Here is a 23,327-nt window from a genome sequence, read left to right on the forward strand (position 1 = left end):
TGTATCCGAAGAGTGGTTCAAACCAATTAAAGCATTGTGACTCTGATCTCTTTTCCTCTGTACCCTACATAGCGGGTGCTTCTCAGAAGTGGCTCTCCTCTATAAATTTCTTATTTTTCCAAATAAAAAAACGAAATTTGGTACGTTAGTATTTGACCTAAATCACGATTGATTGACATATTCAATTGTTTTCGGTTACTTCTTATTTCACCGGAAATAACTACAATTTCTGATTTTTAAATGACACCTGCCGTATTTTTTTAGTTTATTCGATAGAAAATGATACTCTGTATAGAGTGACACATCATATGTTAACATTTGATATTTTCGCATATGGTTTAGTTTAAATTGTAATATGCGGTTCGTAACGACAATTTGACTCGAATACCAAGTGTGTAGTACCAAATTATTCGTAAAAAATGGTATGTGCTAATGAGCTACCTTCGTTCCATTTGAAAAAATTGAGATATGATTAAAAATACGATTTGAGCATCTTTTAACCCGCCAGAACAAGACACGAAAAACACTAGAAGATCAAATCTATTTTTCCAAGGCTCCTTGATTAAAAATTAGCGTTTTTAACACAGCCATGCTACTCTAGATTGGAATTTAAAATATGTTTTTTTTTCAAGCGAAAATGTCAAAAATTGACATATGATATGTGATTTTATTCACAGTGTCATTTTCTATCCAACAAGGTAAACAAATACCGAGGGTGCTATTTAAAAATCAAAAGTTGTAGTCATTTCCGGTGAAACAGGAAGTGACCGAAAACAATTGAATACGTCAAGCAATCCTAATTTATGACGTATACTAACATACCGAACCTCGCTTTTTATCTGAAAAAATAAAAAAGTTATAAGACTGAGTCATTTTTGAGAAACGCCCGGTATGTAAATATTAATGCGAATATCTGAATCCTGAAACCGTGAAAAATTAACACTTTCAATAAAAAAATGTTTATTTTCTAATACTGCATCTAAAAGAAAAGTAGGTAATGGGTGTTGCATTTAAACATAAATAAAATAGAGCGTTTAAAATATTGCGATATTGGCGACGCTATAAAAAATACCCTGTATAAGATAATGTAAATTTTCATTAGCTGATTTATTCTGTTATACTTAGTGTTTAAGAAAATATGGTTAAATATTATTAAATTCCTTCAGTATTTTTCACCAAAGTTTCAGTAAATAAGAAATAGACTGGTAACACTGCATAGTTTTTAAAATGCTACAATTATACAATTTTATGCTGAATCCAATTCTACAGAAAAATGACAGTTGCAATTTAAAAAATCCTAAATCTTTATCATTACTTTTAATTTTGAATAAATAAAACATCATATGTATAAACATGGCGTAAACTTCAATAAAAATGATATAATAATAGACACGACGAAGTCTGGCATATCTAAAATATTCACATGTAACACCATTATCCCATTATCAGTCAAAATATTATAAAGCCTCTCCAACTAGGAGACACATGGCAGTGACAGTTGTTGTCTGTCATTTTATCTCAGAGGTAAAGTGTACTTTCTGTCATTTTTAATATGTCGTCTGTCGAAATCTTCCCTGACTGGTTGGAGAGGCTATTTGATTTAAAGAAGCAAAGATATTAATTATCAAATGATTAATAAATTGTTAGTATTGACTGATATTTAACTTCTTATTTGTATGCATTTTAACGGAATAATCTTTTTAATATTTATGTAGCTTCCTTTCCTGCGTACTTAGAATAAGTTTGAGATCTAGAAATCTAGTCCTTTTCCTTAGCCTTGTTACATTCTGTTCTAGAGGGAATAGGAGGATACATTTAAATAGTAAACATAAAGTAAAACTACCTAATACCAAATAATTGACATTTGACTGGTGCATATCATGGACACTACCTAAACTAAAATAAACACATAATATGTATAATTTATTGTACACCAAGATTTTAAAAACTTAATATTAGATACTGTTAAATCTTTAAAGACGTTCTTTATTGTTAAAATTTGAATATCAAAATATGCAACCGCTTATTAGTCTTTAATACTTGAACAGCACATATATAGTGATCTTCAGACATAAAAAATTAGTTAGTAGCATAAAATTTGTACTGTAATATGCTAAATCAAATAAAACATTGCTAAAGTGGACATTATGGAGTATTATTATGTTCAGTCTTATGTACAGTACTAGATGTATGAATAAAAAAAAATGAAAAGACATTCACTTTTCTCAAAAATCGAATACAACTAAAAACAATTAATTATCACTGCCTATTATTAGAGGAGGCAAAACGCAAAGTTTTTAGTATAACTTTGGTAAAACTGGATATAAAATATGGAACTACACAAGCTAATAGAAAGAATAGTTATTTGTTTAAAAATATATATTTGTTTGATTTGTATGCAATAGTTTCCTTTCATAATTTCAATTTATATTGTTTTAACATTAACTGTCTTTCTAACATAGATATTTTCATTTCTTTTAGCAGCAAGTTAATGTCATGTAAAGGGTATAACATAAATATGTATATAAGTGAAGCCTTCTTTACTATAAATTTGGAATGATAGGGCGATGCCAATTTCGATGCTCAGTATTGGAATTTTGCAAACTACAAGTGATACAAATTCAGTTAAATGGGACAAACGTTGCGTCATTAGAAGTTTGACAATCCCTTGTACAGAAATTTCTGATAACTTAGTTTGTTTTCAATTTAATTTAAAAAAATGCCTTTAATTTAAATGACAAAATCTTCAGAACCATTGTATCTATTGCAACGTGAGTTGCTAGTTTTATATTTTTGATATCAACCAATTAAATGCCGTTGTTAGAAATTTGCTAAGCCTTCTAGATTGGGCACAACCACAGTCAAGGTTTTGGATTTTTATATTATTAGATAAAACAATAAAAAAATATAAGGTCGTATCCAATTTTGATGCGTTAATATCAGATCAGCCTTAGAGATACATTTGACACTTTATATGATAGCAATTTTTGTTATGTACTGTATTACGTGTCAAAATGGAACGTAAAACATTGTATACCAGATGTGTAGTGTATTGTTAAAGCCAACAAAATATACACAAAATAAATCAAATTTTGACCCCAGAAACACACTTAAGCTTGATTTTCATGCATCCGTTGTTCGACGATACGTTGATACGATATTAATTTTATTGGTAGAATTTAAAGACTTCGATTGGTTAAAAAATAACGCAGTTTTTAAATTTACTGCATTTTCATGCCTCCGTTTATCGGATATACGTTGGTGTTATTTTATATTTTCGTTTCCATAACGATTTTGCTATTTTACTTATATTTTTATTAAGGTTAAATTAAATTTGTCAAAAAAGTGTCAAAACGTTGGTTATCGTATGAACGGATCCGTTCACGGGCTGAAGTAAAATATTTACGGATGAAAAGTGGCGCGAGAACGCTATGACCAATCAGAGCATCGTCGGACCATCGTATCAACGTATAACGGATAGTTCGTTTTACGTTCAGCGGAGTTCAAAGATGGTCAATGTTTATGTCGGCAGTTGCGGGCAGTTGGCGACCGCTGGCGACGTTCGGCGACAGCCAATGAAAAAGCGCCTGTCGATCACGTGAAGCACAGTACGCCGATGCATTGGAAAATGACCCTTATTGTTGTTTCATTATTTCTGTTAATGTGATGTTTATATTTTTGCGTAATCATAATGGATTACTGTGTTTGAACTTCCGTAAATACCAGAAGTATTTTTAAATCGAAAGAAAAACGTTCGAAATTTTACAATTTCAAATTAACCTAGAACCGAAACTGACAGTTTATTAATGCAAAAATATTGAACCTCAGGATATATCGAACATCCAACTGCAACTGAACCTCAACTGAACGCCAACTTCCGAGTTTATAAAAGTGTTTTTTATACGTTGATACGATGGTTGGACGGTGCTCAGATCAGCCTTAGAGATACATTTGACACTTTATATGATAGCAATTTTTGTGTAATACTGTATTACGTGTCAAAATGGGACGTAAAACATTGTATACCAGATGTGTAGTGTATTGTTAAAGCCAACAAAATATACACAAAATGCATCCGTAAAGCTTGATTTTCATGCATCCGTTGTCCGACGATACGTTGATACGATATTAATTTTATTGGTAGAATTTAAAGAATTAAAGACCCGTTCATACGATAACGGACGTTTTTCTACTAGTAAAATTAATATCGTATCAACGTATCGTCGGACAACGGACGCATGAAAATCAAGCTTTATTCCTTTTTTGATACGTTTTCTTGATAGGTAATTGTCGAACCACTAATAACTCAACTTTTTTCTCATTTAACCAAATTCGTATCTCTCGCAGTTTCCGACTTACCAATGTTGATCATCGAAATTGTCATCACCCTGTATTATACTGAACTAGTTATTTTGGATATTACATTATCTATATTCTTAAATAGAAAATACACGATGAAACTGATCAATCGATATACAATCAATAGTATCATCGAGAAAAAACGGCGTCCAGTTGGCTTGGAAATGACGATCGATGACATTCCCCATATAATTTTACATAAAATGACAGCGATCTTCATTTCATAGCTATCGCTGATGCTGTTTTTTTCGATCATATTGTATAGTAACTCTGTTGTCTTGCTGCTTCTGTTGTGACATATTCTTAAATTGAAAACGGATTCTGGACTTTTCCATTTAAGACAGGACCCCATTAGGCAACACGCCACACCATGCCACGGCACGCTATCCCACGTGAGCCCACGTGTTGCGACGCGGGAAAGAGTGTACACATGAGATCTGGGTCTGACGAATCGCCGTCACACGTGTGATAGCGTGGGATTGCGCGACGTGGGGTGGCGTGTTTCCTAGTTTGTACGCAATACATGTAACTATATGGAAAAACATATATGCACAGATCTTTATGACGTGGGGTGGCGTGGCGTGTTGGCTAATGGGGTCCCGGCATTACTTTATTTTTTATGTGTAGTAAACTATTTATTATCATTTTCAATATACATAAAAATGTCCATACAATGTCCATACAAATGTACATACATAAAAAATAAAATAAAAGCAGTATCCAAATTCCAAAGTAAATCTTTTATTGGTAAATCATCATTTCCAACTACTTTTAAATTTCCAAATTCGTTTTATAGGTTAGTTAAGGTATATGAAAATTATTAAAAGACAGTCGTGAAGTAGATTAAATTTCTAATTTTGATATATATTTTTTTTTATTAAAGGTAGAAGAAATATTCTTGAAAAGCTCTTTAAAAACATAGTATTTTTCTATTAGCACGTGTAATATATAAATAACAAATATAAATATGCTGAAAACAACCATTTTATAGCTAAGTAATGTTATACGGTCTAATCACAATGCTGCTAAAATGATAACAATCTATTTTTACGTAGAGTCCTTATCTAACACATCAATAAGAAGCACTTATTAATCTTTTGAAAGTACGTTAAACGGGTTAACCTAGCGTTAACCCTATAGTCTAAACTTATTTTACAAAACGATTTGGCCATAACGTTAAATACAATAAGTATACGAAATCAAGTATTTGTCAAAACACTATAGAACTTTAAATATTAAAAATCAAGTAGGTATCAAAAATTAATCGGTATTGTACCTGATATACACTGACGCGCACGAAATACAAACGCCTTACAATTTTCATGTATTTTAAAGTTCAATAGATTTTTTTTTGAGGATTTTAAAGCGATTTGTAGCTAAATTATTTTACTTTATAGCCTCTCTTTTTAAATTCAAAATTAAATTACCCATCTGTCTATCAGCTTAAAATCAGCCCACTAAAACAAAATATATTGAGCTTTAAAATACATGAAAATTTTAAGATGTTCTTTTTTTTGTGCCGTTCAGTGTGTATGAAATACATCATAATATAGTTCAAATGATACTTAATTATAGATGAAAAAATTACAATTATTTGAACATATACATTCTTCAACATTATAAAACATAGTATAATGAATGCCAAATCATTTTATGTCATGCTATATTATCTAAATCTATGCAGCCTCTAACTTGTTAATTTTAAATTTATTCTAAATCTATATTTTACTTTTAAAAGTCACTTGTAAGTTAAAATATTTTCAATTTAATAAGGTATTGTTGCCAGGAGCAGTGTGTTGTCGCTTTTACTATGTGTGAAAACATTATTTGTGTGACTTGATAATTTTGACGATAATTTGTGTTACCTGTACTTAATGACAGTTTATTTAAAAAACAATTATTGGAAGACAAGATCTAAAAGAGTATTTATATATGTATATATTTATATACGTGTTTTAACTTGATCAATTCTAACAATATGTGACACAATTTAAAGTCATATATTATCAATTTTTGTAGAAGTAATTAAATTTTTGTGAAAATAGATATCAGATTGTAATTTTCCTATGACTAATTTCACGTTAAAGTTTAACAAAGACAATTAATTTTGATTTTTTGAAATGACCAGACTTACTAAATGTATTATGTCCATTTTCTAAGATTTTCAACCAAAAGTGGCATTGCAAACTACATACACAGAGTTATAATATGATGTCAGAAAGACGTTCTAAATTCATTTTGTCTCCTTTGAATTAAATGGCGAAACTACCTTAGACTTTCTATGAACTGTATGCCCATTGGCGGTAGACAAACAAACAGAAGTATGTCGTTTTGTGCGGTGGACATACTGCTGTTTGTTTGTCATTGCCAGATGAAAAGTGTCTTTTTTTATTACAACTTCTCTATTTTTAGAATAATGCTACTTAAAATAATGAATGAAACTACGACTGGGGATCATATAGTTGGGGATACGGAGCGTGGTAGCAGAAAAATAAAGAGAAATTTCACGTTTTTTCAACACTCAACAGTTTTTTCAATTTTTTCAAATATCAAAACTAGATTTTTCACATATAGGTGTACTTTTTTTTATGATTTCTTATCCATTTTTTAAGTATACTAGTTTTTCGGTAAGTTTTTTTGCAAAAAGCGTAGCAGTTTTTCTTTGGTGGACAAAATTATTAACTTTATATTAACCAATTACAGACATCGAGTCCATGTTGGCTTCCTCGGATAGCCCGAGTATACTTAATTTGTAAGTAATTTGAGCAGACCAAATATTTAGTACTATTTCAAATAAGATTGGAAAGTCTGAACTTGTTGTGCCACCACCAGAAAATTGTGTTCTGTGTGTGCAATCTGTGTTTGCACCAGAAAACTGTTAGTTTGCGCAAGTCTAGACCTGCACTTATACTAGAATGTGTGTGGCTGGCTTTAAGATCGTGGTATTTGAAACATAAATGCTGGCATTCGTTTACTTTGATTCATATTCTTACGATTATAATTAATGTGTTAAGCTTCATTTAGAACCTCGCAATTAGTGTAATGAATTAGTGGTTGCAATTACACTTTATACATTTCAGTTTTCGGTCATTCAAAATGTCTAAAAAACAGAATTAAAATTAATAGAATATCCTGGCAACAGTTTGCGGTAGTCAGTTGTATCCATAGAGAAAGCCTAATATTTAGGTTATAAACAACAAACCTTTGATTTTTAACCGCAATTTCTCTTGACGGATGATAATCAAATGTCAAATTGACATTCCTCGCAAATTTTGAAGTAGAATTAGTGGAAAAGTTAAAAGTTTGTTAACTTTTTCCACTAATTGAAGATTACGACCACTAATTTTGACGTTGTGAATACTTACATTGATATTAGAGGAACAAACTTCTGCGCTAATTGAAACCACTAATTTTTCATTCCTATATTCTAACCTAACCTAACCATTCAGAACCTCGCATTCATTCAATTAACCCAGGAACCAGGGAACAAACTTCTACGCTAATTGAAACCACTAATTGCGAGGTTCTAAATGAAGCTTAAAGCTCATTCAGAACTTCGCCTTCATAATAAAGCTTTAAGCTTCTTTCAGAACCTGGCAATTAGTGGTATAAATTAGTGGTTTCAATTAGCGTAGAAGTTTGTTCCTTTAATTTCAATGTAAGCATTTAGAACGTCAAAATTAGTAGCATTCAGAACATCGAAATTAGTGGTAGACATTTTCAATTAGTAGAAAAAGTTGTCAAACTTTTAACTTTTCCACTAATTATACTTCGAAATTTGTGAGAAATGTCATTTTGGCCCTGATTATCTTCCTTCAAGAGAAATTGAGGTTAGAAATCAAAAGTTTTATAAGCTAAATATTAGCCTTTCTCTATGGATACAACTGACTACCGCAAGCTGTTTTAGGATATTCTATTAAATTTAATTGTGTTTTTTAAACATTGTGAATGATCGTAAACTAAAAAGCATAAAGTGTAATTGAAACCACTAATTGCGAGGTTCTGAATAAGCTTTAGTAAGAATCGCCATTAATAATAGGATCTTGTAAAAAACTTTGTTATTATTCTTTGTTAGAACAAACGAAATTAGCCATAATAAAAGAAGTAAAACTACTTTAATTTAAACCATATCTAACATTTTACGAGTTAAAAGCACCCACTCCTCCAGACAACAATACAATAACGACGTTACACAGATATATTGCTAAAATATATAGCGTTGACTAGAAACCGGTATTCCCCGTGTCATCCGTGTACCTGTGCGCATCTCGAGAGGCAACCGGAAAACCTAGTAGAATCTCCAGTAAGCCCCGGTAGGTGGTTGTTCTGTGTCGGCGGTCCGAGGCTAAGCCCGGTAGATGAAGGAGGCGGTGTGCGGTGGCGTGGGGCTGGGCGACGAGGAGGGCGGAGAGGGACTGCTGGACGAGCCGCCGCTGGTGGGCAGCGCGCTGTGGCCTTGGCGGTGGGCTTGGTTGCGCCGCGCTCCAGCGCCCTCCTCGCTGTTTTCTCAGAGGTACACCTTCTTGACGCTGCGCGTGGTGGCGAAACCGTCGCCGCCCCGCCGGAAGTTGTCGCCCTGCAACAACTGGACAGTAGTAAGGTATGGTTGAGGGGCGGTATTACTTTAGTTATATGTAGTATATCTGACAAACGGATGTGAAACAGTAGGAGGAATACGGACAAAAAAATTGGTCTTGTCAAGTTTAAACATAACAAATCAAGATTGTTCGATATTACTTAAAAATTAAATTATTAGTTAGTTCATTCCAGCATACATAATAATTATACAGGGTGTTTCAAAAAATATGTGCCATCTCTCGTGGGAAGATTCCTCACTTAAAAATAAGATTTATTTTTCATATCAACATAGGTCCGATTCTGCTTTGTTTCGTAACTATATAGGGTGTTAAGGTCTTAATATTTTTTCGATTTATTATCATTTTTTTCCAAGTACTTTTAGTGATTCGAATGAAATTTTAAGGGTAAAAGTTACTGTAAGTGCTACATATTTTAATGCTAAAAAGTCTCGACATATTCTCCAGGGACGTGCATACGGGTTATCACTGGAATATTTTTCTAAAAAAAACATGTACGCCACTGACTTTTTTTTCTCTTGTTAGCAAAATAGTATAAGCAGTTTAATGCCGATTGAAAATTGTCTCTTAATATTTTGTCCATTTCGGCCTCCTTGATGAGATAAACGCAGTTTTATTAATTTGCCTTGATCCAAGTCTAATAGCAACTTTTAAAAAAATTTAATATCATTAACTTGCGAAAATTTTTGAATAATTCCTCATCAGAAAATATGAAAAAAAGTTCCTATAAATATGGGTATGGAAATGCATAGTTTTAGAGTTACAGGATGTTAAAACTTTTTAAAATTAGGTTTTTGTAATTATCTTAAATAGGTACCATTATTTTTTTTATTTGAAATTGCTGTAGGTTTGACTAATATTAATAATAACTAATAGCAATAATATTTAACAATAAATTAGGTAAAATATATAATTTATTAATTTTATTTTAATTTTAATTTTATTAATTGTGATTAATAAAATGGCGTTTATCTCATCAAGGAGGTCATTCGACAAAATAACAAGAGATAACTTTTAATTAGCATTAAACGGCTTAGACAATTTTGATATCAAAAGAAAAAAGTCAGTGGCGCACATGTTTCTTTTTTGAAAAATATTCCAGTGATAACCCATATGCACGTCCCTGATAAATTATCGACACTTTTTTAGCATTAAAATATAAAGCACTTATAGTAACTTTTATCCCCAAAATTTCATTCGAATCACTAAAAGTACTTGAAAGAAAATTATAAAATATCGAAAGATTATTAAAACTTTAACACCCTGTAGCTACGCTATTTGGTATGTTAGTATAAGGTATAAATTAGGATTGATTGACGTATTCAATTGTTTTTGGTCACTTCCTGTTTCACCGGAAATGACTTCAACTTTTGATTTTTAAATGGCACCCTCGGTATTTTGTTACGAACCGCAAGTTACAATTTCAAATAAACCATATGCGAAAATATCAAGAGTTGACATATGATATGTCATTCTATTCAGAATGTTATTTTCTATCGAATTAAGTAAAAAATACCGAGGATGCCATTTAAAAATGAAAAGTTGTAGTAATTTCCGGTGAAACAGAAAGCGGCCGAAAATAATTGAATACGTCAATTAATCCTAATTTATGTCATATACTAACATACCAAATCTCGTTTTTTTAACTGAAAAAATAAAAAAGTTATAGAGGTGAGCCACTTTTGAGACGCACCCGATATAAAATCACTATAAACATTATAAAAGGTAAATATTTTCTAAAAATGTTATCCGTTTTGAGAAAGCCGGCAACACCGAGAAAATATACAATCTGATTGGTGAAGACTCTCGGACATATTGTTCCCAGGCGGTAGTCATGCGCATAGCCCTTTGCTATTGGCCATGATTACCCACAATTTTATGCTCCACCCCAAAAGTAGTAAATATATTGAAACACCTTATCGATGCTTCGTAGTTTCAAATCCGTTTGTCAAATTGTAGACCTAATTTAGATTGATATTTTTTCTAATACTGCCATGCCAGTAGTGACTCTTTAATTGGTTATGAGAATTCTAGTAACGTACATGTAATAGATAGAAAAATCTACTGTAAGAGTAGTATCAAATAATAAAATAAAAAATACAGAAACAATTCTAGAAACAGAAGAATAAGAATGTATAAATCTTATAGTAGAGTATCTGAAAGTATAAATATTAATATTACCTTGACTTATGGGTACCTATAGTCCCATTGCTGTTAAAAAATAAAAAAAGGTATAATTTCTAAAACTATAATAAAATAAAATAAATCCGCAAAATTAAATTTTGGTAAAAATAGATATCTATCAATTAGATTTGAATAACTGGAACAATGGTTTTATTAAATTCAGAAAAATATATGGGTGTAAAAATACAAAAGTAAAAAGACTAAATATTGAAATATTGCTGATAGATAAAACCATATAAATCATTAATGAAAAGTATAAATTCATTATTTATTGTTTCCTTATTTACATACTCAACTTTCTTTTCAAGATTCATAATGAATGAGAGAAAATATATAATATAAATAACAGCAATAGTAGTAGGTACCATATGGTCGAAAAAACGGCGTTCGGTTGGCTTGGAAATGAACATCGATGACATTCCCCGTATAATTTTACATATAAAATTACAGCGATTTTCATTTCATAGACATCGCTGACGCCGTTTTTTTTTCGATCATACGGTATCAGTAAAAGATAAAGAAAATAAGTACGATATACCTCTTAGCTTGTAATCAGTTTGGTACTTTATACCTGGTGCGTCTCAAAAGTGGTTCAACCCTATAACTTTTTTATTTTATTAGATAAAAAAAAGAGATTTGGTATGTTAGTACATGACATAAATTAGGATTGATTGACGTATTCAAATGTTTTCTGTCACTTCCTGTTTCTTCCTGTTTTTCTACCACACACTTGGTATTTCGAGTCAAATTGTCGTTATGAATCGCATGTTGCAATTTCAAATAAACCATATTCGAAAATGTCAAAAGTTGACATATGATATGTCATTCTATTCAGAGTGTCATTTTCTATCGAATAAAGCAACAAAACACCGATAGTACCATTTAAAAATCAAAAGTTCTTGTCATTTCCGGTGAAACAGGAAGTGACAGAAAACAATTGAATACGTCAATCAATCCTAATTTATGTCATGTACTAACATACCAAATCTCGATTTTTTATCTAAAAAAATAAAAAAGTTATAGAAGTGAGCCACTTTTGAGACGCATCCGGTATACATAGAACCATTATTCATAGTTCCATTTTGCAATATATTAATATTAAATAAATTCAAATAATTAAAATCGTTAATAGTTTATGACGGAGTCGTATCAAATGGATATACTCTCCTGGCAAGGCTTGGGTCGCGATTTCCGTATGTAAGAAGAGTATAATGTATTGAATAGAGCCGTTGCCAAACGTATCAAATAAAACAAGGAACTTTGTACATTACCAAGAAACGTGGAAGGGGATATGGCAGCTTCGTTGCGGTCGTACCGCATAAAAATCATTATATTTAAATCTAGTACTTCAAAGTAAAAAAAGAAAGTTACAGTATCTAAAGTGGTTCTTGAGTTATCGCGTTAATGTCAAACGGATTTGAAAATAAAAAGTGCCTTTTAGCCTATTGAAGTACGTTAAATTCCAAATATGGTGCACCAGAAATCTCAAAAAAGAATTTTTTTGAGTTGTGCTCGTATTGCATAAGACCATCCGTGTATTGTAGTAGCAGGCATTTCATTCTTTATTAAATATCCATTTGCTACAAAAACCGTTATTACGATAAAATTTTTATAAACTAAACAAATTAGTAAATCTACCGGAACTAGCTAAAGTTCTCTTTTATCCCAATTAACATACCTGATGCGACCTTAGAGTGCCAAAGTTATCTCGTCCTCTATAGTTGTCTCTGCCATTGTAGCCTCCATCAGTTTGAAATTGAAACAACGTTTCTGCATTATTTTGATGTGGACCTTTCCGGAGAGTGCTTTTAGGAGAGTAACTTTTCGGAGGAGGTTGAGGAACTAATACTGGCTCCGCGTAGGTCACTTCCTCTTGCGGAAGTAACTTTGGTTCAGCAGTAATTCGACTGGAAATAGAAGATTTTTGTATGATTATTACTGTTAGTATTTTTATACTTATGGTGTATATACTCTGTTTTTTTTCTCAGGTAAGATTTCGACAGACGATGACAGAAGAAAAGCAGATGACGTCCCATACCAATCTATTTATTTTACTAAAAAACGTTTTTAATATTTTTTTAAGTTAACTATGGATGGGTTTAAATATAAATCCGTCATGCGTCGTCTCTTGTTGGTTTTAACCAGTTTTATTGGTTTATTTCAAAAATGACGGTTTGACGGGACGATGAACGACAAACGGACGCCGATGCGTATGAACTCGCCTTTAGATTTTTGAGGCTTGTCAAATTCTTGCCAAATTATAGGTTATAATTTTGTGTCAACTCTTTGAATAAGAAGACTAAGGAAGGAGCATAATGCTATCCATGTATTCATGCATGGTGGGCGGAAAAGCCACCATAAAAGCTCTCTAGGGTGGGGATCCTTGACAGTTCTGTTTGACGATTCATTTGACACATTTGAATTTGATTTGAAATTTTGTGGATTTGTCAGTCTTTACGGAGCTTATTTTATGTTATTTATTATTCATTCTTACTACTGAACTAAATTATACTTTTTCTTGCATTTTAGCTTTTATTTATTACTTGTCAAAGATTAAATGTCAAAGAATTTAGATACGTTAATTTGACTTACCTGCTTCAGTAGCGTATCGGATGTTTGTGTTAATAAATACTTATTATAACTTATCTATTTTTATTAGAATTATATATTTTTATAACAATTTTAATAACTACCAACATTTATTCACAACGTAAAATAAAACAACAAATTATTGAGTCTACCCCACGTCTACCCTACATCATAGTTTTACATTTTTTAAATAAAATTAGAACGACACTGATAAACCGGAATTTAAGTCGGCCATATTTGAGGCCCATCGCGGTGTACCTAAGATTTTTGATATGCTCCTTCCTTAGTCTTCTTATTCAAAGTGTCAACTTATATCAAATATCTGCGTTTTGGAAGATGATGCATTTTGATTCGTGTTATTACGTGTGGTTTGTGTCTTTTGTAGTCAAGTGGTGGAAAAATCGAGGGAAAATTAACTGTAGACCCAAAGCACAGTTTATAGTTAACGCTCGCTGCCCAGGCAGAAACTCTTATACATCAATAAAATTACCATCAATAAAGTTTGTATACCATCTCGTCGTAGATAAGTGCATCTCGTATTATGTTACAAGGATCGTACTAAACATATACTGGAGTTTGGAGTATCTGTAAAATATCGACATCACACGATAGGTAAATAATGGATTTTAGTACTGGTTCAAAAACATTAAGATTAAAGCTAATTAATCAACCTTTAAGGTATAAAATTTGGTAAATGTTATTATTAATGAAATAGTTTGTTTTATTTATATTGTTTTATTTATTCCTGTGGAATATTACAAATTTGTATTTGTACATAAGTTATATTGATAAATAATAAACGCAGGAACTTTCTTGAAGCTTTCTTGTAAGAAATAGTTCTTTTTTATATTTTTTTGGTCTCTGGTGTTTTGTTCTTGTTTGTTTTGTATTAACAAATACCAGTTTTTTTTAATTAAAATAACTCGATTACATTTTTTTAGTTTTATGCAGTTTTTTTTCACAATATTGTGAAGTAATCTCACTTATCAGTCAAATTTTAAATATATTAATTTCCTGCTATGCGTTCCAGTTGTACCAACTTATTTCTTTGTAAAATAAAATAAACTACTTTGAAATTAAAATGACAGACATATCTATCACTGTCAAGGATCTTGTCGTTGGACAGACTATACCACATGATTAAATGATACAGTTTGTCCAATGATCGTTCAACGTTATGTCATCATTCTGTATCAGATATATGTTTTTAGAATGTGTCTGGGGATAATTCATTTGTACGTTCTGAAATTATTAAATGGACGTGTTCTGTTTATAAATATCAAGTAGGTATGATGATAGGCTTTTATTCATTTTGATTATTCATTAAATTTACCTATTTCTAAAATAAACTTATGAAAAGAATTGGGGTTCTTCACTATTCTGTGATATATGTATGCCTTTTGAGACTGTATAAGTTCAAGATGTTCAAAAAAATTAAAGCACTGAATTCAAGTTCAATGTTGTAAAATTGCCGTAAGGCTCTTTTCGGTGAGTGAATACTTGTATACATGTGACTGGCTATACTCTGTTTTTTTTCTCCGGTAAGATTTCGACAGACGATGACAGAAAAAAAGCAGATGACTTCCATACCAATCCATTTATTTCACTAAAAAAAGTTTCTAATATTTTTTAAGTTAACTATGGATGGGTTTATAAATAAATATGTCATGCGTCGTCTCTTGTTGTTTTTAACCAGTTTTATTGGTTTATTTCAAAAACGACAGATCATATTTCAATATTATTGGTTTGACGCAACGATGAGCGACAATCGGACGCTTATGCGTATGAACTCGACTTAAGATTTTTGAGAGTTGTCAAACTCTTGCCAATTATAGGTTATAATTTTGTGACAAATTATGTCAAATAGAAATGATAAATATTTTGCATTTTGGACTGTGTTGTTACTTGTGTTTCGTGTTTTTTAAAATTAAGTGGAGGAAAACTCGAGGGAAAATTAAGTGTTGGCTCAAGGTTGACCCAAACCATAGTTTACAGTTAATATTCGGTACACAGAGATCGCCAGAGACACAGTTTGCCAGAGACTATGGCCAGAAAGTTGTATTAGCCACAAATAAAGTTGTATACCATCTCGTACTGGTACCAAAAACTGGAGTATCTGTAAAATAACATCACACGATAGGTAAATAATACATTTTAGTACTGCAGAAAAAAATAAGATTAAAGTTAATTAACCAAGATTAGATTTTTTCAGTTTCTTACAGTTTTTTTTCACAATATTTTGAAGTAATCACTTGTCACTCAAAATTTAAATATATTAATTATGCGTTCCAATTGTACCAACTTATTTCTTTGTAAAATAAAATAAACTACTTTGAAATTAAAATAACAGACACATCTATCACTGTCAAGGATTTTGTCGTTGGACAGACTATACTCAAACAAAAGCCTATAAGGAAGTCATATTTTCTCTAAAAGTTGTTATATTGATTGTTCAGCCATCGTTCAACGATACGTCATCATTATTTGTCAAATATGACTTTTAGGGTGTGTCTGAGATCAGTTCATTTTGTTTAGAAAATTTTAAGTACGTTCCTATATTATTGATTGTTGATTGAGCGAGTTCCGTTTTTTTCGGCATTTATTAATATTTTCATGAATTCTCCATCAGTTGGGATCCTTTAGTTCCAATCCTTTGGACTGTTGAAATTCCTATTTCTAAAGCATCAGCAAATCGCTATGTCATTTAAAAACGCTATCAGTTTGTATTTTACATAGGAATATTATACCTTTGCATTGGTGTACTTAAGCTTCATTCAGAACCTCCCAATTAGTGGAATAAATTAGTGGTTTCAATTAGCGCAGAAGTTTGTTCCTTTAATTTCAATGTAAGGATTCAGAACATCAAAATTAGTGGTAGACATTTTCAATTAGTAGAAAAAGTTATCAAACTTTTAACTTTTCCACTAATTTCACTTCACAATTTGCGAGAAATGTCATTTTGGCCTTTAATTATCTTCCGTCAAGAGAAATTGTGGTGAGAAATCAAAAGTTGATTATTTTATAATCTAATATTAGGCTTTCTCTATGGATACAACTGACTAACTTTTACTAGTAGAAGAATGTTGCTAGATATTCTATTAATTTTAATTGTGTTTTTTAAACATTGTCAATGTGCGTAAACTAAAAAGTATAAAGTGTAATTTAAACCACTAATTTATTCCACTAATTGCGAGGTCCTGAATGAAGCTTTAATATTAATTTCAATATAACAAAATCAAGATTTTTTTTTATATTCAATTGACAGACAATGTGATATCGCCGAACCAACATAATTTTATTGTATATGATTCTCAATTTTTTCCAATTGTGCCAGTAGCAATTATTGTCCACCATTTTAAGTTAAAAGTACACACTCTTTTGTTTTTATACTAAAATACACTGTAAACTTACCTATTCATGTTTTGTCTTTGTTCAAAATACTCATATTCAGTATCGGGATATGGCAAATTATCATCCTCGTCTTTATGGCATTTCCTACCACAAAGATACCCAGCAATAAAACCAACAACTAGAGCTGAAACTGCTCCAGCCACCACAGCCATAATTAAAGTTTCAACTGAGTACTGATTTGGAAGAGCATCTGTAGCAGTCACTGAAGGCCCTATAATTAATAATTAATATTTGAGTAACTAAAATAACTTTAAATTAACACACCATGGTAACACAAGTAAATTTGTGACATGCCATTTTAAAAATTTAGTTTTAAAATGCATGGAAACAAAAATCATAAATAATATTCATTTAAATTCATCTCGACCGAAAATAATATTAATTATCCATTCAGTTTACCTGTATTCTCGTAAGGTTTGTCTTGAATAATATTGATAATTTGTCCATCGGGAAGCTCTTTGTTTGGCATATGGTCGTTAAACTTTGGTTGATTCGAACTTAGTCCGCCCACTGAACCGGCATCCTTGCTTTTAGGAGGCGGACACGCGGAATGCTCGCCAGTGGCAACGCTTTGGAAGAAGTAACTTTCTTCGCCCCATCGACCTATTCCTTTGGAGCGGCATTTGCCTTGCACTTTATCCCATGCACAGTATGGGTCTTGAAGGGCCACGCATTCGCTAGAAAATAATACATATTGGTCAGTAGCTGTATAGGCAAAGAGGCAAAGTTGCGCAATTTGATGTTGATAAAAATGCTACCTTACAATTTTTTCAAAATCCCGAATACTTTCGAAGGTTTTTGAAAAAAAAACGAATATTCGCGATCTCATTTATACTCTTTATGGCTCTATTTGAATATACAGGGTGGTCCGAATTGTATTCCGGAAACTTCGGCAGCATATTCTGCTGATAAAAACAAGTAAAAAAGTCCGTATAAATGTAGGTCCTAAAATACTTAGTTTTGGAGATACAGGGTGTTGAAGTTTCATTTTTATTTCGATTTTTTTCAAATAATTTCTGAAGTAACGTCAATATTTGGATGAAAATTGGTGTCTGGGAGTTTTATAACATGATAAATTTGATTTTGATGTCATTATGACACCTACTTGTAGAGGGCGCCACCTATACATTTTTTAACTGGTTTGAAGTGTAATAACTTTTCGTCCGTACCTGTATAAAACTACTGAGTAAAAAATATTTATTTACGACGTTTTTTACGTAAAAAAAGTCTCTTGGTAAAAATCGCTACGAGTAATGGTTTTCGAGATATTAGGAATCGAAATTATCAATACCTGTCATCATTGACATAAATTAAACATGTTGACTAATTAGTTATTAGACTGAAATCATAAATTTTAAATGTTTTTGTGTCAAAAGTTCAACAGAAACTGTTTTATCATCATTTTTGGAAGAAAAATTTATTATTAATTTAAAAAAATAAATTTCTCAAATTTATCATTTCAGTCAAATAACTATCTACTTAACATGTTTCATTTTTTGTCAATAATGACAAGTAGTTGACTGTTATAATTCTAAATATCTTTAGAACGGTTGCTCGTAGCCTTGTTTATATATTCTTAAAGTTGGTCAACCTCTCGACAAAATGTGCTGCCTCTGGTAAACAAATCGTAAAGCTTTAAAGGAATGAAGCATGTGATTAGGGGCGGAGTCAAAAATATCGATTATTTGCGGTATTTCCCTCAGAGTAATGTAATAATATAGCTCGGATTTTGCGAACTATAATAGGCTCAGCTGATTAAGAAATTTAAACAAAACTATTATTTCATTGTCGATTTTCGATTATTTTTGCTGTTATTTTAAGGATTCTAAACCGTATTTAACAAAGAAATAACAATTTTCAATATGTTGGTACATTAATGCTAATTACTGGTAATTATTAATATTTAAAAAAAGTTACATACACTTACTTTATTTCGATTTGATCCAGGGCTATAACATTTTATTTCATTCTTTCATCATTTTATTCTAAATTGAGGTTTTACGAATTTAAGATAATTTTTTTTTGAAAACAAAACATTTATACATTCTTGATTAATTTTTTTCTTAATTAAAAATAAAACTTGGCATTTGTTTCAATAATATTATTTGACATTTAAAGAAATATTATGTACTTAATACACCATTTAAATCTTTATTACACGAAATAAATCTTTCTTAGCGTAAAACATGGTCAGAGTCAAGTTTGCTTTAACTTTGTACCATATGAAAAAAAAACGGCATCCAGTTGGCAGGGAAATGACGATCGACGACATTTCCCACATAAATTTACATATAAAATGACAGCGACCTTAATTTCATAGCCATCGCTGACTCCGTTTATTTTCGATCAAGAATTATAAAAACTGAAAATATCATTATGTTTTAACTCACAAAGCCCGTTAAAACATAAAAATTTCTAGTATATTGTTTTATTAGGAGTAAAAATGACACTTTTCGTGGCGAGACTGTAGGTTTGACATACAGCCGAAGCACAAAAGTCATTTTTACTCCGAATAGAACATGCTATTTTTTTCAAACGCCACAAATAATGTTTTAAACAATTTCAAACGTTCCAAATAATATAAAAATATTTAAAACTCATACCTTGTAAGTAATTATCATGATACAAAAAAACAAGGTATGATATTGCGCAGGTTGGTCACCACGTCACAGGTGATAAACGGCAATATTGGTCGGCAAGCTCCACGCGCCAATTTCAAATTTTCAAACAGATGACACATAATAAATGTGTATAATGTGTCATAACTTTTCAAATGTCCAGCTCGATGATTTTACATAACTTTAGGGGTTATTTAATTCTTCCCTATTTTAGGTCTTTTTTTATTAGTGGCAATTGAACAATACGGATATTTTGTTGTATGGCATATGACGTCACAGGCGATATGCGCAAACTGAACGAAATTGGAGACGCTATCGACCATACCTTGTTTTCAAGTTTTCTTTGTACCATGAGTAATTATATATCGAGAAACTATGGTTACGGCTCGTTGAATTTGAGACTTATGTCATTTTAATAATATATTTTCATACTTTTATGCTTAGGCGTAAAGTGCTTTACTTTTATGCCTAGGCGTTAAAATGACTTTTTTATATTGTCAATCACGTCGCAAAAATTAATACTTTTGTGACGTTTGAAAAAAAAATAATATTTTGAAACTAACTGGTATATTTTTCTGCCACAACAAAGTTATTATACAGTGATAAATGATAAGATCATATTGAAATACGCTACTGGGTAAAAAAAATTGGCTAAATTTTATCAATAATACTCCATTTCAAAAGTTATTTTCCAAAATAATTAATATTTTTTAATAATTGATTGCAATTAATATTATTTGACTAGTTTAATTTGATTAATTAATAAGACTAGATTAATTTCATTTAAAATAAATTTGATCAGATTTTTTTCGTATATTCAACTACCAGAAAAGTAGAAGGAAGATTATAATGTATCTATCACAATATTTAAAAGAACTACTACAATAATTATTAGAAGAAAAACAAAAAGAAAAAAATACCCAAATACCTTCACCTTCTACTCAACTACAAAATAAATGAATATAATCTCTTACAAGAACACTACACAAACTACTTCTTGTATTCTACACTAAACAAATTATCAAACTTATTAATTAATCAAACATAAAGAAAAATTAACCAAATTACCCCTTCACCTACTACTTAACTTCAAAATAAAATATAAAAACACTACTAAATTTCTTCTGGTAGTCTACACTAAACATTATAATCAAACTTAATAAATTAATCTAATTTTACATTACAACTACAAAGAAACAAGAAAATATTTTAAAACTACAAGAAATAAAACTTCGATACGTGCGACCAGTATAATAGATCAAGCGGACAAAGAATATAAAATACTTTAAAATGTGCATTCAGAAAGAAAAAATATCTCGAAAATTATCTAAACAAACATTTTTTTTTCTTATCAGTGAAAAACATCGACCTCGTCGGCCTTGCGGAATTTGTCGGGTATTTACTATGGTTGAATTGTATAATTACCAGCTTTTATAGCATATCTAATAGACAAAAAGTATCTGGTCGATTAGTAACCAATTGGCACAGTCCGAAAATTATCGATTTTTATTTTCTCTGTTTTTATTGGCCGCTTCAAAATTCAGAGTAACAAAAAAATTTTTTTTTTCTCTAGTAAAAGACTGTGAAATATACCCCGCCATCTAGTGCTTTACATCCACAAACGTCTTAGATTGAGCTACTTTAAAAAATCATATACAAGGCTCGTAGCGATTTTTACCAAAATACTTTTTTTAGGGAGAAAATCACGGAAATGTATATTTCTTCACTTAGTGGTTTTATACAGGTATACAGACGAAAAGTTATTACTCTTCAAAATAGTTAAAATACATGTAGGTGGCGCCCCCTACAAAGAGGAATCATATTGACATCAAAATCAAATTTCTCATGTCAAAGAACTCCTAGACACCAATTTACATCCAAATATTGACGTTATTTTAGGATACTAAATATCTGTAATACAAATCCAGGGTCGTATTTAAAAAAAGAATGCTGATGGTGGCAAGTTTATCAAGAGTCGATTATTGGAATAAATACAGGGTTCGGCAATAGTGTCGTAAAATATTTTCCTGAAATATATCCCAGTATATACTTTAGGTTTGCACTTGAACAAAATTCTCAAGTTTTTTATTCTAGGAGCTACAGATACCCGACGCCCTATTGCCGGACCCTGTATATTAAATAGGGATGAAATACCTATATTTTAAAACATCTTTTTTGGAAGTTTTTTTCAGTGTTTATTTTATATTATTTCTTTGTAGATTCCGTTATAAAACACAAAATTTGACAAAATTTTTGTAGTAGCAGATTTTTTTACCAGGGAGTGAATAATATATGGTAATCACAAAGGTAATCACAAAACAATTTCCGATGCACGTGATCAATTTTGAGGGACGAGCGATGGCGATAGCGCGGCCAGATTGTGATGGATTTATGAGATGAATCTTAATTTAAAATTGACAAACAATAATATTTATTATATCCCTGTTTAAAAGAGTTTTACGTGTTATTTTTAAGTTAATTAATATTTTAGTAATTAATTGATTTATTTGTTTTATACCTTGTTTTACTTATTACATATTGGCAAAAATTAGTCCATTGTGAAGATTATTCTAACCGTTATTATGGGTTATTTATTTATTGATGACATCTTACAACGCCATAAGTGGTAATAACAAGTAAGAGGATGCTATTAATGCACAAACTAATTATCACAGAATTTAATAAAGCTAACTTTGAACGTGGTATAATGTGCTTATCACAAGGACCTTTATTGTCACGTTCTCGTTCAAATTGTTTATCTGGGAAGCTACAAGCTCTTTGCTTCGGCATATTTTCAACACACAATTTTAAGAAATGCAATACAAAAACTCGAAAATTTAGTTCTTAAAAGACCTGTTTGTGCTTAAAAGTGAATTTTTGAAAAAAAAGTACGAAAATAGGCAAAAAACGAGAATTGCTCACAAAGATTCAACAACAACACGATATTATACAAAATAATGACTGACACTAGGATCATTTTCAAATAATAAAGGACAACATTGCAAACGGCGCAATGTGATCAACATAGCGATAATAAAATTCGGTTTAAACTAATTTTAGCAGCTTTAATCTAAATAAAATATCTGTTACAATTATTTTTCGCTCTATAAAGTAAAATGAAGAGCTGCTCGGTATCTTAAATGATACAACAAATTTAAACATTTTTGTCAACATTTCATTTAGTCAGGTTTATAGACTTTAATGCTAATGTCGATACGATTTATGTCTTGCATCGGAAAATGTTTTGCGATTACAATATACAAACTATTCTGTACAAATAGCATAAACTATATACGTGGAAACCTACCTACAACTTGAAATTTTATTACTGTCGCATCTATGCAACCTTAAGGACTGAACTTCCGAGTCAGCGACTACAATTAATCTGCCCTCTTCCTTTCCCGCGCCTTTCATTATTTTAATTCCACGTACGGACACGTGAACTGGAAATACTTGAATCTCTTCCACAACCACTGGCCGAACTCCGTGTCTTGTTTCCGCAGAGAGGCCATTAACTGCTTTAATGATTTTACCATTATCTGAAATACAACAATTGTATATTTAGTATAAG

The 23,327-nt window shown here is 31.0% G+C and overlaps 1 protein-coding gene across 1 annotated transcript in view; it reads right to left on the minus strand.

Moving 5' to 3' along the window:
- Positions 1–8,344: 8,344 nt before the first annotated feature.
- The window catches only part of LOC115887229 (semaphorin-1A), a 79,407-nt gene continuing 64,424 nt past the window's right edge, over positions 8,345–23,327 (minus strand). The window contains exons 9-13 of the mRNA XM_030906595.1: positions 23,064–23,295; positions 17,538–17,815; positions 17,139–17,349; positions 12,817–13,045; positions 8,345–8,935 (exon numbers count right to left, since the gene is read on the minus strand). Coding sequence (XP_030762455.1) covers positions 8,867–8,935; positions 12,817–13,045; positions 17,139–17,349; positions 17,538–17,815; positions 23,064–23,295 — 1,019 coding nt within the window. The 3' untranslated portion in view covers positions 8,345–8,866. The remainder of the gene's footprint in view (positions 8,936–12,816; positions 13,046–17,138; positions 17,350–17,537; positions 17,816–23,063; positions 23,296–23,327) is intronic.

The sequence above is a fragment of the Sitophilus oryzae genome, unplaced genomic scaffold (assembly GCF_002938485.1).
Source record: "Sitophilus oryzae breed Bouriz unplaced genomic scaffold, Soryzae_2.0 scaffold_1146_pilon_pilon, whole genome shotgun sequence".
Classification (NCBI taxonomy): Eukaryota; Metazoa; Arthropoda; class Insecta; order Coleoptera; family Curculionidae; genus Sitophilus; species Sitophilus oryzae.